This window comes from Gracilinanus agilis, chromosome 1 (assembly GCF_016433145.1).
Source record: "Gracilinanus agilis isolate LMUSP501 chromosome 1, AgileGrace, whole genome shotgun sequence".
Lineage (NCBI taxonomy): Eukaryota > Metazoa > Chordata > Mammalia > Didelphimorphia > Didelphidae > Gracilinanus > Gracilinanus agilis.
In genome coordinates, this window is record NC_058130.1 from 27,583,716 (window position 1) to 27,600,487 (window position 16,772).

The following is a 16,772-nucleotide window of genomic DNA, read 5'->3' on the forward strand; positions in this document are numbered from 1 at the left end:
TTTGCATCAGTAAAATCCATAATTTTGAATAGGGAGCCAACAAATTCCCATGTAATGCTCATATCCACATTTCTGATCATGTGGTCCCACTTGGAAAAAGTTTGAATGTCCTTACTGTGGACCATTTATATGTTTTTCTTCTGTAAAAAAACTTTTCTCTGTATCTCAATTCCTTCATCTTGACATGGGGGGGGGGGGTAGGAGTAGGGATGGATAATCGATAGTACCTTGCACAAATGCTTTTAGATCGATGGATTGACTGGTAACCATAGGATTAAGCATGTATAGTTGAAAAGGAAGTTTAACAGTCATCTAGTCCAATGCCCTTATTTTATAGAAGAGCACACAATGGTCTACACAAGTTAAGTGACCTGAAGTCTCTTCCTGCTCTGAATTCCTAGGAATCCATGTTTCCCAACCCACTTCATTTGTTGTTTATTTATTTGTTTGCAGACTGGTGACTGCATCAATATAGGCAATTCTTAGTGAGGAACCTTTAGGATCAGCATCATCTCAATAATTTTTAACTTGATTCATCACTCAGGAAGAATTTAAGGGACCTGCCCAGAGCCACAAAGAAAGCATCTGTCAAAAACAGCATTCGAACCCAAGTATTCATGATTCCAAGATCATTCATGAAGCTAAGATACCTCTCAAACATTTAAAGTTGAAAGGTTATCTAACCCACCCCTTTGATTTATACCTCAGAGAAGTTGTGACCTAAAATACCTTCCAACTCTAAACTTCTATGAATCTGGATTTCCCAACAAAAGATAGCTTTCAGTGAAGAACATGTGTGTTTTATTTAAATATAATGTCTTCATTGTTGACTTGGGAAATATATACCCTGAAATATACTCCAAAATAAAAACTAAAAGAGCAGAAAGGGAAACTGAACAAAAAAGGATGCATTGAAGAAGGTAGATTCTAGAGGTACAACTGCCAATTAGCAAGTTATTGCAATGGTCCATGCAAGAAGTAATAAGGTCCTAGACAATGTTGTCAGCCACCTGAATTTTCTCTAATGGCCAAATGTCCCTCCCCATCACTTCCTGTTTCATTTCTATGTCTTCCTAGAAATCTATTGGGGAGTGAGAAATGATACATGGATGCATTAAGCTTTGAAAAGAGACTTTTATGCTGAACATGCTCCTATTTCCCTATGCCTAACTCTTCTTTTTTTAGTTGGAAATTTTTATTTAACTAATTAATTTAGAATATTTTTCCATGGTTACATGATTCATGTTCTTTCCCTCCCCTCCAACCCCCCACTCCTGTAGCCAATGCACAATTCCACTGGGTTGTACATGTGTCATTGATCAAGATCTATTTCCATATTATTGATAATTGCTCTAGGATGATCGTTTAGAGTCTACATCCCCAATCATATCCCTATCAACCATGTGTTCAAGCAGTTGTTTTTCTTCTGTGTTTCTACCCCCACAGTTCTTCCTCTGAATGTGGATAGCATTCTTTCTCATAAGTCCCTCAGAATCGTCCTGGATCACTGCATTGCTGCTAGTAGAGAAGTCCATTATATTCGATTGTACCACGGTGCATCAGTCTCTGTGTATAAGGTTCTCCTGGTTCTGCTCCTTTCACTCTGCATCACTTCCTGGAGGTCATTCCAGTTCACATGGAATTCCTCCAGTTCATTATTCCTTTGAGCACAATAGTATTCCATCACCAACAGATAACACAATGTGTTCAGCCATTCCCCAATTGAAGGACATTCCCTCGTTTTCCAATTTTTTGCCACCACAAAGAGGGCGGCTATAAATATTTTTGTACAAGTCTTTTTCCTTATTAACTCTTTGTGGTATAAACCCAGCAGTGGTATGGCTGGGTCAAAGGGCAGACAGTCTTTTAAAGCCCTTTGGGCCTATGCCTAACTCTTGAAGTAACTTCAAATGTTAAAAAAAAGAATGGAAAATGAGATTTTTTTTTTCAGCCTAACTTAGGAAACAGTTCATTTAGTTCCGAGAAGAATATGATTAGGGTTGAAGCAGAGAAGTAGCACTTGCCTTCTAAATCACCAACACCCTCCTGGGAAGAGCAAAAGTCTCCATCTAGATCTCACATATTCATGATAGTTTTCTCATTAACTATTTTGTACCCTTTGGAGACACTTACTTGCCAAGGAAGGAGTTCAGCCCACTGCCTAAAAACTCTAATTCAAAGCTATAAAAATTGAGTCATAATAACTATATGGTTATTGGTGTATATGTGGTGTTTTTCATGGTATTAGGACAAGAGACTACTTGACATAATAAATATAACCAGGTCTCAGAGTCAAGAAAATCTGGGTTCAAACTCATCCCTCAGTGCCTGAAAGGCTACTTTCTAACATTTAATTACAGAACAGTAGTCTACCTACATTGCTAGAGGGAGTTTCTTCATCTGGAAACATTCCTTATGCCAGTGATGACAAACCTTTTCCAACCCCATGCTGTGTCCTGCCCACACACACACACACACACACACAGAGACAGAGGAGGGAGTGCTCCCATTGCGCTGTGGGTGAAGTGATGACATTTATGGAGAGGGGAAGGGTTTGTGGGTAAAGCGCTCTGCTCCCCTCCCATGTGAACATTCCCATTGGGATGATGGGCAGAAAGATGAATGAAGTGAAAAAAAATGTTCTCAGCACAGTGGAAGAGGGGAAAGGGAGCAGTTCCCCCAAGTCCCTCTGCCTTTCTAGTAACAAATTCTGGCAGGAGAGAAATCAAGTGCCCACAGAGAAGGCACTACATGCCCTTTTTGAGTGTACCATACGTTCACCACTATGGCCTTATGCCAATAAAATCACAGATCCAGTCCAAAGCAATAGTGATATCAGCATCCCTGGAAGAGAAAGAATGGAAAATATCAATCACTTAATCAACAAGAAATTATTAATCACTTACTATGTGCCAGGCATAGAACTAGATTCTGAAAATACCAAAAGAGCAATAGAACTATCTGTGTCTGATCTCAAAGAACTGACATTTTACTAGAAATATCAGGAAATAGTCCCAGATAAGTAAACATATACAAAATATGTGTAATGAGTATGGAGGGGCAGGATTAATAATTTAGGGTGGGAGAAGCAGAACTCTAAAGAAGATAGCATTTAAGCTAAGCCTTGAAGGGTTTTCAGAATGTAAAAGTAGATGAAGGATGGCAACATTCCAGTCATAAGAAATAGGAGATGGACTATGGGGATGGCAAACAAGAATAAAATAAATTGCAATGAAAGAACACTGAGCATAATTTACAGATATCAAAATTAAAACAATGATCCCAAAATTAAATACCAATGATAAAAGGCAATATGAAGAGGTCATTGAGCTAAGGACCAAAGCCCCAGGTTCTAATCTCAGTGCTGTCTCTAAAAAACTGAGTGTCCCTAGGGAGCCAATTGATCACAATTTCCTCATCGGTAAAAGGAGCCAATTGAATAAATAATCACTGGGGTCTCTTCAAGCCCTATCCTTTTGTTAAGTGAAAAATTTTATATTCATTTTCTAATTGCACATAATAACAATTTTAACATTCATTTTTTATTTTTTTATTTTAAATTCTCTCCCTCCCTCCCCTCCTACCTCCTTGAGAAGTCAGGCAATTTGGCATAGATTATATGTGTGCAATCATGCAAAGCATTTCTATGTTCTATGTTGTGAAAGAAAACAGAGACTTTGAAAAAAAAGAAAAAAAAATGTGTTTTGATCTGCATTCAGGTTCCATCATTTTTTTCTGGAGATAGTGTTTTTTTCATTATAAGTCCCTCAACAATTGTTTCGGATCATTGTATTTCAACCCTATACTGTTATGAGCCACAGCTCTTTCTGAGAGAGATTTAGCAATATTTGGATGACAAGAGAAAGTAAGTATAATTGTCTGATAGGTTCTTCTAAATTTAAAGGACATTTCCCAGAGACAGTCTTACATAGTTTCTTCTCCATTGCTTTTCTCTTAGATTCCTTGGGTATGTGCCAGATTGAATCACAGAGTTATGGCTGGGAAGGGGTTATGGCTGGGAGAATTAAAAGCAAATTTTTCAGTTCCATGGGAAGGAAATGACAGAACCAGACTCTCTGGCCCCAGATCCAGAGGATACCCAACTGTACTACATTGTCTCCCCCAGGCAGAAATTCCAGGCTTTCAACTGTCAAGGGCATCGTAGTGATCTGATGTTCTTTTTCTCCTTCAGGTGTTCGGTTTCTTGAATTTTGTTCTCTGGGCAGGAAACATCTGGTTTGTTTTTAAGGAGACTGGATGGCATTCTTCCGGCCAGAGGCATCTCTCCGAGTCAATGGAGAAGCAATCCAGCAGCTACAGCCATGGTGGATACAACCGAGACAGCTACGGGCCAAGTGGTGGGTATAACCAACCGGCAAATCTGGGGCAATCTGCCGAGGAATTTGGCCAGCAGCCTAGTGGCCCAACTTCCTTTACCAATCAGATTTAACACGGCAGAGCTTGATTTCTTCTGGAGACCATTCACCATGATATAATTCAATGGCACAAGATTTCCTTTTTTTTTTTTTTTAAGAGCTGGAATCAGATATTAAAATAGAAAGTGTTTAATGCAAATCAGAGCTCTGAAGCTCTCATTAAACAAGGAAGGCCCTAGGTTACGATAAATGGTACTTTGAGACTGGTTGAAATGATCTATTATTTAACACAGGTGGCTAATTGGACAGCGTCTTCTTATATGTACAGATAATTTTACAGTAGTTTTGTATGTGTACCAAGGTAGTAGGAGTATTTTGTAGCCTAAAGTCTTGAGTCTGTCATATTTGGAACATAAATAAAATAGTACCAAGTTTTCTTATCCATTTCAATGGGAAACAAACTTTTAATATGATTTCTAAGAGATGTCTTGGTGTGGAGCACCACACTTGCATGCTATATTACTGAGTTTACAACACTGCCAGTCTGTGAATCTTTCTAAGTATTTCTTTTAGATAACTGTTCCTTTTTTTCTTTGATAATAAAATTTAGTGCATGAATTGGCATTTTCTCCCAAACTCAATGTTTGCACCGTGTTTATGGAAACTTCCCAATTGTACCCTGACTCTACTAATTGTACATTTAAGGAAATGAATTGCCTGTTATGAATATTTTGCAAATTTGGCTCTCTGGTTCTATTCAGGTCCTTAAAGCATTGTAATGAAGGTGTGTTTCCAAATAAGGGGCATTTGAGAGTATGTGTGGTAACTAGTCAATGTGGATGCCCTTTGTGTAAACTCTGTATTTTTGCCCATTGTAATGTGCACTGGCTTTTTGTGAATTTTTTCACGTGAGTCAAGGATTATACGGACCAAGTAGCCTGTGATTCCTGTAATTGCAGAGGTATTTCTGTTGATACGTTGATGGAGGTGAAGATTGTCAGTAGCCCTAGTTAGGAATAAGTCCTCCTGGACTGTGCGTAATGTTGTCAAAAGTATTCATTACTCCCAGACAAGCTACACTGGACAGGCTTGTTTCATTATCATAACACGATGGCTCTCCCTAGCTAGCTAACAAAAATTCCCAAGTTTTATTACAGTTCTCCAATGAGTAGGGCACAATCAAAAGAGTGAAGATGTTGGGAGGACCTTTTTTTAAGTGAATTATTCTCCAATGCCAAAAGAATGACTCATAAAATCTTCTTTTGGGGGCAGCTGAGTAGCTCAGTGGATTGAGAGTCAGGCCTAGAGACAGGAGGTCCTAGGTTCAAATATGGCCTCAGACACTTCCCAGCTGTGTGACCCTGGGCAAGTCACTTGACCCCCATTGCCTACCCTTACCACTCTCCTGCCCTGGAGCCAATACACAGTATTAATTCCAAGATGGAAGGTGAGGGTTTAAAAAAAAATCTTTTGCCTCATTTATGATAAAGAACATGGCAATCTTCACCTCTGGGTTCCACGTCATTTGGAAGCCCAAAACAAAACAGGATTAGAAAAAGCAAGTAATTACATTCCTAGATAAAAGTGTTACCAATATATATTATTACTGTGTGGTCTGTAACATTGGAAGCATTTTAACCATGTTGCATCTTATATGATAATTGTAACCAGTTTCTGGCTACTTGGTGGATGAATCTATATTGTGAAATCTATTTGACCCTAATAAAGTTATTGCATACAAAGTTGGTGAAGTCAAATGATTCCACCCTTCTACAAAGAAAACATTCTGGCAAAATGTCTAGAGTTCCCCAACATACCATCATCTTGGCTCATTGGTTGGTTGGTCAGTCAACAAACAGTACTTAAACACTTACTATGTGCCAGGCACTAACTGTTCTACATGGCAAGGCTTCAAAAAAATGTTTATAATACACTTTGATGAGAAAATGGGTTTCCTGGTCTAATAGCCCCCTTTTCTTTATGACCTCAGACATGCTCTCACTTGCCAGTGGGATCCCTCCCTTCGGTGCCATGCTCCCACTGTGAGTGGCTAATTTTAATTTCTTTCTACTTGCATTTCTCAAATTGAGAGTAGCCTGCTGTTTTGCATTCCCTCAAGTGTACTAGTTCCAGTAACTAGCAGTTATTTTTTACCAGGCCTACTTATACAAAAGAACATTCTGGGCTTCAAATGAAAAAAAACTATGCCTGGCTATGTCGGTGGAAAATGATGATTGTGTATTTTATGGTATTCTTGCTAAAAGAATCCAAACAGGATTTTTTTTTCTCATCTGGGATTATACTTTTTTAATTTCAAGCAGAAGAAGCAAATTGTCTAAAGAAAATCAATGTGTCTCACAAGGTATGTCAACTCAGCATATAGAGTAGCTGAAATTTTTCCATGTCAAAATTCAATTTGATATCACTTGACTCAAGAGAAGCGTTGAGATATAGAAGCTAGTGTGCTAGACCTGGAGTGGGTTCAAGGAAGACAGGCTAACATCCTCACCTCGATACCGGAGATGCCAAAAGAAGAGCTGAAATGGATCTCAAAGTTCATCCATCCAATAGCTTCCTTTTACATAGGAAACCAAATCCCACAGACTTGCCCAACATTGGGATTCAAATCCCAATCCTCTGCCTCCAAATCCAATGGCACTTTCCACTCTACTAAAATGTCACTGAGTCAGTACATTAACCCCTCTGAGCCTCAGGCAATTCTCTAACCTAATTACTTAAATTATAGAAGGCTGGCATCCCCACCAGCGAAAGGTATCATAGTTCCTTGGAGTGTCACTTGACCCTCATTGCTCTCAGCTGCTGTTTCCTCTAGGCTGGTACTTTAGCAGACTCTAATGCAGAGATCACCCTAGTTTGAACAAACTCAGAGAGAAGCATAGAGGAAATGACAGCTATCAAGGGTCTAAAGGGCAAGGGACTCATTCACTGACATCAGGATAGTAGTTCTTCACATTTGCATGGTGAATAAAATGACTTCTCAGGGCTACCTACCTACTTACCTACCTACCTACCTAGTCTCATTTAGTCCATGGAGCCAACCTGCAAAGTACACAAGGCAAAGTTGCTCATCCAGTTTTTTACAAATGAAGAAACTAAGGCTTAGAGAAATTAAGCAACTTGCCCAGAATCCCACAAATACTACTTAATGGGAGGAACCAAAGTCAAACTCGGGTACACTGAATCCTATTTCATTGCTTCAATTACTTCATGAAATCTATCCAACATTTCTCCAACCTATTGCTGTGTGTTAACCTTAACTGAGACCCCCAGGCAACTCTCCAAGACTCTAAACTGGAAAGTTGCATTGGTAGAGGGAGTTTTAATGTTGTAAGTTCCTAACACTAATGAAATCACAATGCTTTCTCTCTCTCTTTCTCTTTCTCTCTCTGGCTCTCTCTCTATCTCTGCCTCTCTGTCTTTCTATCTCTCACATACAGATACACACAGATGCACCCACACACAACCACAACCACAACTTGAGTGCATCTATTTTCAATAACTCCAAAAATCTCTAATCCTAGAAATTAGAAGTTGTTGATATTCATTGATGGAAGAAGTATTTCCTGCTGAGGGTTCTTTTTACTGATGTAATCATAGTGTATATCTGAACATATCCAGACACACACACACACACACACACACACACACACACACACACACACATAGTGTATATCTGAACATACCCAGACATACACACACACAAAACCTATGTGGCCTCTTGAATTTTTAATAGCCTTGGGCAACTCTTAGAATATGAGTTACAAGGAGTCGTCAATATCTTTGGTAAAAGGTGCATTAAATACTGGTTATTCCCCAAATGGATGAAATCTAGAGTCCAGGACCCCCCCCCCACCTATCCACTATACCAATCCCCACAACATTAGTTTGTGCCCACATGTAAAATAGCAAATAATAATGACAATGGTTACTGCCATACCTTTTAAGTCAAACCAATCAATATTTCTCAAACATGTAGAGTCCACTAAGGCACTCAGCAAATGGTCCTCAATATTTGGACTAGAATCACAATCATTTATTTACAGATCCTTTATGGTGACATATATAGAACCAAAATTACAGCATTTCAGAATGGGGGAAAAAGTCACAAGGCACTGAATCCCAGACTTACAAGAGCTAGAGTTTCCTCTACTATATCAATTCAACTAGTCAGTGGGCACTTGAAGACCTTTCATGAGGGGAAACCCTCCATCACCTTCAGAAGTCCTTTTTTACTTCTTGACACCTCTAACCATTAGGAGGTGTGTCTTTATGGCAGTCCTAAATTTCCTTCTTTAGAACTTCCTACTAGGTCTACCCTCTAAAATCAAACTGAACAATTCTACTCCCTCTTCCACATGTCAGCCTTTCAAATATATGAAGACAGCTATTATACGCCCACCACCACTACCGTTGTGTCTAGGGTTTAGCCTGGTAAAGAGAAGATATAATCAATGTAAAAAAAAATATTCATTCCTCTTGGATTTCAAATAATCCAAATAAAATTCCAGCTCCACTAGTGATAAATTTCCTCTTTTACATGATCTCATCCTAATACCTTTCTTGTGGATTTTTTTATTCCTATTACTTTATGACACAAGTAATACTCTTTAAAAAAAAAAAATTCACCTTCCATCTTAGAATCTATACTGTGTGTTGGTTCTAAGGCAGAAGAGTATTAAGGGCTAGGCAATGGGAGTGACTTCCCCAGGGTCACATAGCTTTAAGAAGTGTCTCAGGTCAGATTTGAACCTAGGACTTCGCATCTCTTGGCCTAGCTCTCAATCCACTGAGCCACCTAGCTGCCCCCTGAAGTAATACTCTTTTGAACTAGGATCCTTAACTTGGGATTCATGAATTTTATGCCAGTACACATACACCTCTTTGTATACATATATGAATATATATATATGCTTATTTCAATGTAATTTGTTTTCTTTGTAATCATATGTATTTTATTTTATGTACTAATCTGAGAAAGAATTCATTGGCTTCACCAGACTAACAAAAGGATCACACACACATTGGACTCACTCTCTTTCTCTCTCTTTCTCTCTCCCTCTCTCTCTCTCTCTCTCTCTCTCTCTCTCTCTCTCTCACACACACACACACACACACACACACACACACACACACACACAGAGTTAAGAACTCCTGGTCTAGAACCAATTGAATCATTGTACAGTTGATCATTCAAAGTGTGCCAGTTGGCTCCCTGATTTACAAGACCCATTCACCCATGTGAATAACATGTACCAGTTACAAAAAGGTAAAGGCATGAAAGCAGAGTGACCTTTGACAGTTCTCCAAAAGTCCTATGTGACCACAATCGATCTTGTAAATTGAGTTATGTGTTTCCTTTAAATGGACCATCTTCTATTCTCTGTATCAGAACCAGTGACATATATTACCCCAGAGGTGACTTGTAATGAGTCTAAAAGGCTTCTTAATGGCTGAACTAGAATAAAACATTCAGCTCCTATTATTTTATTCATATTTTTATCACTTGACCTCCTGTGGCTTCATTACCTATAACTTAACACACACTGTGAATTAGAATCCTTGGGCCATTGGAACTTAAACAGATTTTGTCCCTTAAAAATGTACTGATGAAAAAGCATTCCCAATCACCCCTGTTTCTACCTTTTATTCCCATTGCCCTCTGAGAAACAAAATGCCAAATAGCTCCTGTTATATAACTTGACAGTTTCACTTCCTTCAAATATTTCCTTTGAGTTCTTTCTGCAATTTCTCTTGTATATCTTATCCTCTGGTCTTCTAGCCAGTAAACTCTGTTCTGATGGATCAAAATGTCATATTATTCCAAAACTTGATATATTCCTTAACTAGCACATTTCACCAAATATAATGGCCCAATCTCAGCTTTTGGAAAGGGTATTAGGCTTTCCACATCAGTAATTACATATTTCTCCTTAAAACTTTTCACTCATGTTTCTCTAAATGAGAATTTGTGTGTTCTAATGAATGGGAAGCATTCTAGGGAGAGTTTCAAAAAAGATGTGGGGTTTTTTACATAAATTTCAATGCTTTACTTGAACAATTCAAGGACATGTTACTTCCTTAAGAAGACTATTTCACCTACTAGCCAGATATTAATCCCTCTCTCACTTAATGGTCTTTCAGAGTTAGAGTGGCCAAAAAAAATTCACATACTTGAAGACAATCTAGAGATGACCTTTCCTGAACTTAACTAGATTGATCTTCAGGCAACAGATATAAAGCACCTCCTTTGGTCTATGCTACTCCCTTCCCAGGTTGATGGGACTTGCTCTTTACTGGCATTTCTCTTAAGAACTGAAGATCATCCCCACACCATGATTTAGCATTGAAGTGGGATTCAGTGAAGATTCTCAACCTATAGCTTTCTGTATTCATGCTATGAAGCATTTATGTGGCACAGAGAATAGAGTGATGGACCCAAAGTCCAGATAACCTAAGTTCAAATTCTAGCACCATTACTAGCTACATGACTTGGAAGAAATTACCTAATCTTTCAGCCTCAGTTTCCACATCTGTAAAATAGGAATAACAATAACACCAACTTCACAGAGTTGTTTTGAGGTTCAAATGAGAAAATATATATGAAGCAATTTGCAAAACTTACTACACTTTATAAATGATATTATTTTTATTATGAAAGTATAGATTTTCCCCTAGATCAAAATGGATTATTACTATTCTGTAGCATTCTGTGGTTTTTTTTTTCTGAAAATAAGTTGGAAACAGAATAGAGTTTATCCAGCCCAGACCCTTCTTCCCATTTCACAAATCAGGAAATTGAGACCCAGAAAATTCTGAATTGAGATCTGCCAACTTCCCAGTCCAGTGCAACCCAGAATGATGGCTACTAAATAAATTCTATTGGTGGACAATTTCCATAAAATCCAGTTCTTTGAACCATCAACTTCCTGAGCATGAGCTTGCCAGATAAACCCAGGAACCAGTCATTCTCAATGTATGAACTTGCCAGTGGGAGCATATTATTTACAGATAGATTCCTTGAGGTAATGAATGATCCAGGTCAGCCTTGCCATTTTGGAAATACGGTCTCTCCAAATCTGAAGTTCATAACAAGCTATTCCCAGTTTATTCCCAGTTTTCCTTCTCACTAACAAATTCTAAGAAGTGACTTTTCCTGAAGGTACCCATGATTTCCATTCATGGAGCCAATACCTCCTTGTTAATAAGAATCAGCCCCAGATGAGAATTTCCTCTTGTTAATTTCCTCTTTTTATGTATATAGCCCAGCACTGGCAAAGGTTTTCAGAGTTCTTGTGCCCGAACTGCAACTTCAAGCTGCCTGTGAGTCCCCTGGATTACCCCAGAGTGGAGAGAAGAAGTCCTCATTTTGAGTAACTGGACAGAGGAGTGGGCATGCAAAAAATGTGCTCAGGCACTGGGAAGAGGAGGAATGGAGCAGCTCCCCTTATGTCAGCTAGGCACAAGCATCAATACTTCAACAACACTGACATAGCCTATTTGTGTAGGCTATTTTCTCCTTTTCTATTCCTTCTCAGTCAAAAGGCTTTTTGACTAGATTGACAGGATTCCAGGTAAAGATATTTTTATTAGCCTTTGTCAGAAAAATTCTGTATCTGATCAGATGTCCATCATTCCTGTTTCTAACATCTGGGATACACATACCTTCTTCACACATGGGTCCCCAGAATATTTAAGGTACTCTTTGGGTTCACATGTCCTTAAAAGGATAGTTTACAGATCCCCACCAATATATCCATTTTTACTAGTTGGTCAAAAGACATAATTAGTTCAAAGTAAAAGGAATTAATGAAAAAATCATAGTTAGAAAAGTATCAAAATAATATCCTCCCAGGGGGCAGCTGGGTATCTCAGTGGATTGAGAGTCAGGCCTAGAGACGGGAGGTCCTAGGTTCAAATCCAGCCTCAGACACTTCCAAGCTGTGTGACCCTGGGCAAGTCACTTGACCCCCATTGCCCACCCTTACCACTCTTCCACCTAGGAGCCAATACATAGAAGTTAAGGGTTTAAAAATAATAAAATAAAAAATAATAATATCTTCCCTCTATAAACTTGGGACACCCTCTCCTACAAATACAAATACCATCAATGGTGAGAGCTGACATGCATAGAGATTACATATTAGGACTCATATATGAAGGGGCACACATTTAGGGAAATGAACACATGCATGCCTCCAAAGCTGTTGAGATTCTTTGCTTATGTTGCCATGCTATATTTTGCTTGTTATTCTATTTTTGCTTTTCACTGGGCACATCATGCCATTGGCCTCATAGGAGTTGTGGGAAAGAGGCTCCAGAAAAAGTTTTCATAGCAAAGGGGGCCCAAAGAATTAAGGGAGAGGGCCCAGGCAGTGCTTATACCACATGACTGTATGAGCCAACAAAAGACCATGAGTTAAGGCAAAGAACAAAGATTAGACTAAGAAAAAAAAGTCCCCCATTCCGAGATTTGAGTGCTAGCGTAAATACTCTATTCTCCCTATGCTAGTTATAAGTTTCCCTAGAAGTAACAACTATATAGCTCACATTTCTCAAAATATAGTTTCAGATTTAATGTGGGAATTTGTTTTACTTGACTATACATATTTATAATAAAAAGGTTTTTTTTTCTTTTTTATAGAGGGGAAGATAAATTAAATGCTTGTTAATTGAAATAAATAAAGGCTTCATCTGAGGGAAGGCAATGATTGACTACATGATGGATTAACCTGAAATGAGCCCCTGGGGAATTCTGGGATGCAGATGATATGGATATGGGGTTTAGACACATTCTGACATATGGTGAAAGATCAAATATTCCCTAAAAGCAAATCCTTCTATTCCCATTTGGAGTCATTAGAGGAGAACAGAATACCCTAGGAAGCTTCTCGTTTTAAAAATGGAATACATCTCCAGCATTTCCAGAAATCATCGCCAAGTTATCAAAAAGAAAATGTAACTGCAAACCTTTTACAAGAAATCGATGGAAACTCCCATTTGAGCACCTTGTGTGAGACTGAGGAGCCTTGTTAGCAGAACCAGGTCCATAATACGGCTTGGTTCCATCCCAGTACAATGGGCAAGTCAGAGATAAAGCAGCCAAGCTCAACAAGCAACTCCCTCCTCACCTCGTGAGATGTTTTATTTATATCTACAACTCAGGGGCCTTACTTCAAATGTAGAAAAAGTCTAGCAGTCTTTGTCACTTTTTTAAAAAGGTTGCTTTGGAGAGAAAAAATGTAAAGAAAGACTTCTAAGAGGAGAGAAGATATTACTATTCCCGTTAGATAGATAGATAGATAGATAGATAGATAGATAGATAGATAGATAGATAGATAGATAGATAGATTTAACCCTCATTATGTGTCAGGCACTCTACTAGGCACTGAGAGTACAAATTTGAATGAGTTAGTTGATTCTGGCTAAAAGCAATCTATTCCCCTCTTATCATCACTTGGCTTTTCATATCACACTATATATTAAAGAAAATTAAATTCAGAGAGAGTTTATTAAGTCACTATTGTTCAGTCATTTAGTCATATCCAACTCTTTGTGACTACATGGACCACACTGTCCATGGGGTTTTCTGAAATGATTTGCCATTTCCTTCTCTAGTGGATAAAGGCATACAGAAGTTAAGTGACTTGCCCAAGGTCACATAGCTAGTAAAGTTCTGAGGTCAGATTTGAACTCAGGTCTTTCTGATTCCAGGCCTAGTATTCTAATCCACTTAGCCAGTGTGCCAGACACTGTTCTAGGAGCTTGTAATACAAAGACAAAAAATTAAAATAGTCCCTGCCCTAAGGAGCTTATATTCTATTGAAGGAAAAAATTGAATGAATTAATGAATGAAAAAAAAGTATATTTAGTGCATACTACCTGCCAGGCAATGTGCTACAAATACAAATAGAAAAACAGGAACCACAGACAGACAACTTTCACGTACCTCGAATTCTGACAGGGGGAGACAATTCAGAGGGTTCTGCTGCGGAGAAGTTACCAAAGCTCAGGGTTCTTGGGCTGCACTGACAGGGCACTCCCCTTACAGGAAAGGCACAGCCACTCAGGTCACATAAGAGATTCACATGATCTTTCTGGGGAAGTGGTTGTATTCCTGGTACTTACCATAGTGTCTGGCACATAGTAGGGCAGTTTGTTGGTTAATTGATTGATTGCCTGTGAGCCTTGAGGCCCATCTACTATGCCCTCTGGATCCTCAGGCATTATTGCCATCTGTTCTTAATGTACATATATAATGAATAAAAAAATATACATAGAACATCCCAAGGTGGTGAAGGCACTGGGAGGGAGGAAGAAAATAGGAAAGCCTGCATACAGGAGATTGCACTTGTTGGCTTTAAAGTAAGCTGGAGGCTCTTAAGAAGTAGAGGGGACAAGAGGGACATTCAAGGCTGATGCAAAATTATAGAAACAAGAGATTAAATGTCATGTGGCCTGGTCAGCACCATGACCACCATCATCGTCCACATTTATAGAACCCTCTCAGGTCACATGGACTGCCAAGTGACAGTTGCTGACATAACTCAGAGAGATCCTGCTGTCTGCTTTCCATTCCCTAGACAGCAGTGTCACAGACAGTCATCGTTACAACCACTGTTACACCTCATCGGGGCCCTTTGCTGACAATCTTCCTCAAGGATCTGAAACTGAAAACACGGTTTGGGGAATGATTGCCATGAAAAGAGTTTTGGCTGACACACTGACAGGTGGACCATTCTGGTGCCGCGGCTCAAACTCCATCGCCGAGTTCTGAGTCTTAACATCAAATGCTGGCTTATTTAGCAGTTTAAGTAATTTGTTACAATCTTGATTTTTAGCATTTCTTTAGCTTTTGCATCCTTTTGATCCACAGACTGCATTCATCTAAGAATATCTGTTATAATCGTTTGGAACTCTCTCCTGGAACTCAAGACCAATCAGAATAAATATTAACCCCTAGAGCTGACAATCAACTTTTTCTCTAGAAGTATTAAACAGGCCATTTGGGAAATAAACCCATAATATAGTCACCACAGGGCTCAGATTTGGGAAATAGATGTACTCGATAGCAGATGGACAATGGGAGATAGTGGACGGCTTGCTGAACTTGGGATCAGAAGAGACCTGTGTTTAAATCTAACTTCTGATTGTGACTTAACCTTATAACTGTGGACAAATCACCTAATCTCTCTGAGCCTCAGTTTCCTCAACTATAAAATGGGAATAAATAAATCCCTGCTTCACAAGGTCATGAGGCTCAAGTGAAATCACATACACAAAATGCTTTGCAAACTTTAGAGTTCTATAAATGTAATACGGTGATAGTGGTAGGATTCGTGGTGGGAGTGGGAGTGGGAGTGGGAGTAGTAGTAGTATTGGTAGTAATGTTGGAGCTGGTGGTGGTTATAGTAGTAGTAGAAGTGGTGATGGTGGAGGGGAAGTTGTTGGTAATTGTAGTAGTAATAGTAGTAGTAGTAGTAGTAGTAGTAGTAGTAGTAGTAGTAGTAGTAGTAGTAGTAGTAGTAGTAGTAGTAGTAGTAAACAACCATATATTCTTTTGCCTTCCTTCCCTTACTCCACTCAATGGGAAAATCTGCGATTTTCTGGGGGGCATTTTCCTTTCTTCCCTAGTAGGAAAAGAAGGAATGGTACCTAGCTGAGCATGAAAAACATAACAGAAGCTCAATAAATAGTTCTTGAAATCAAATTATTTGAACTACAATGCATTAAGCAACAAAGATACCTCCCTACCCCTGACTGTGACTGCAATAACTATGTATCTTGAGAGTTTGAATTTCTTTGTGTAGATTCCCCTGCTCTGCCTGTTAATGTTTTAATTTTAAATAATAGAGAAAAAAACTGAAAAGAAATGTTTTAGCTATATCAGTGGATCTTCATTTTTTTTTGTATTATGGACCCTTTGGCAATCAGTCTGGGGAAGCCTAAAAACTCCCTTTTCACAATGCATAAAATAAAATATATGATTATGAAGGAAAGTAATTAACATTGAAAAGCAGTTATCAGATTTTTGAAAATAAAAAAGTTCTTGAGCTGCAGTTTAAGAATTCCTCGTCTATAAGATAACAAGTAGACAATTTGCTGGGGAAAGCACTCAAGCTGGTTGTTGGGTGCCATGGCAACAAAACAAGGAGTGAACTCATCTTTAACTTGTCAACCAGTCTGTGCGGATCCCATCTTCTTCCCTAAATGATGTACCTGGAAAGTAGAAATGGAAGAGCCCAAAACTCCACCTACCTACATGAGTCTAATTAGCCAAGCTAAGGACTAATCTTATATAAAACAAGTTTCTCTCAAAGTTGTTTTAAATAGACTAATGCCAGGGGAGACATACAGACTCACACACCATCGAAACTG

At 38.7% G+C, this 16,772-nt stretch overlaps 1 protein-coding gene across 1 annotated transcript in view; it reads left to right on the plus strand.

Moving 5' to 3' along the window:
* SYNPR (synaptoporin) overlaps nucleotides 1–4,450 on the plus strand; it is a 362,121-nt gene extending 357,671 nt beyond the window's left edge. Inside the window, exon 6 of the mRNA XM_044656810.1 lies at nucleotides 4,193–4,450. Within this exon, the coding sequence (XP_044512745.1) occupies nucleotides 4,193–4,450 (258 nt within the window). The remainder of the gene's footprint in view (nucleotides 1–4,192) is intronic.
* The last annotated feature ends 12,322 nt before the right edge of the window (nucleotides 4,451–16,772 follow it).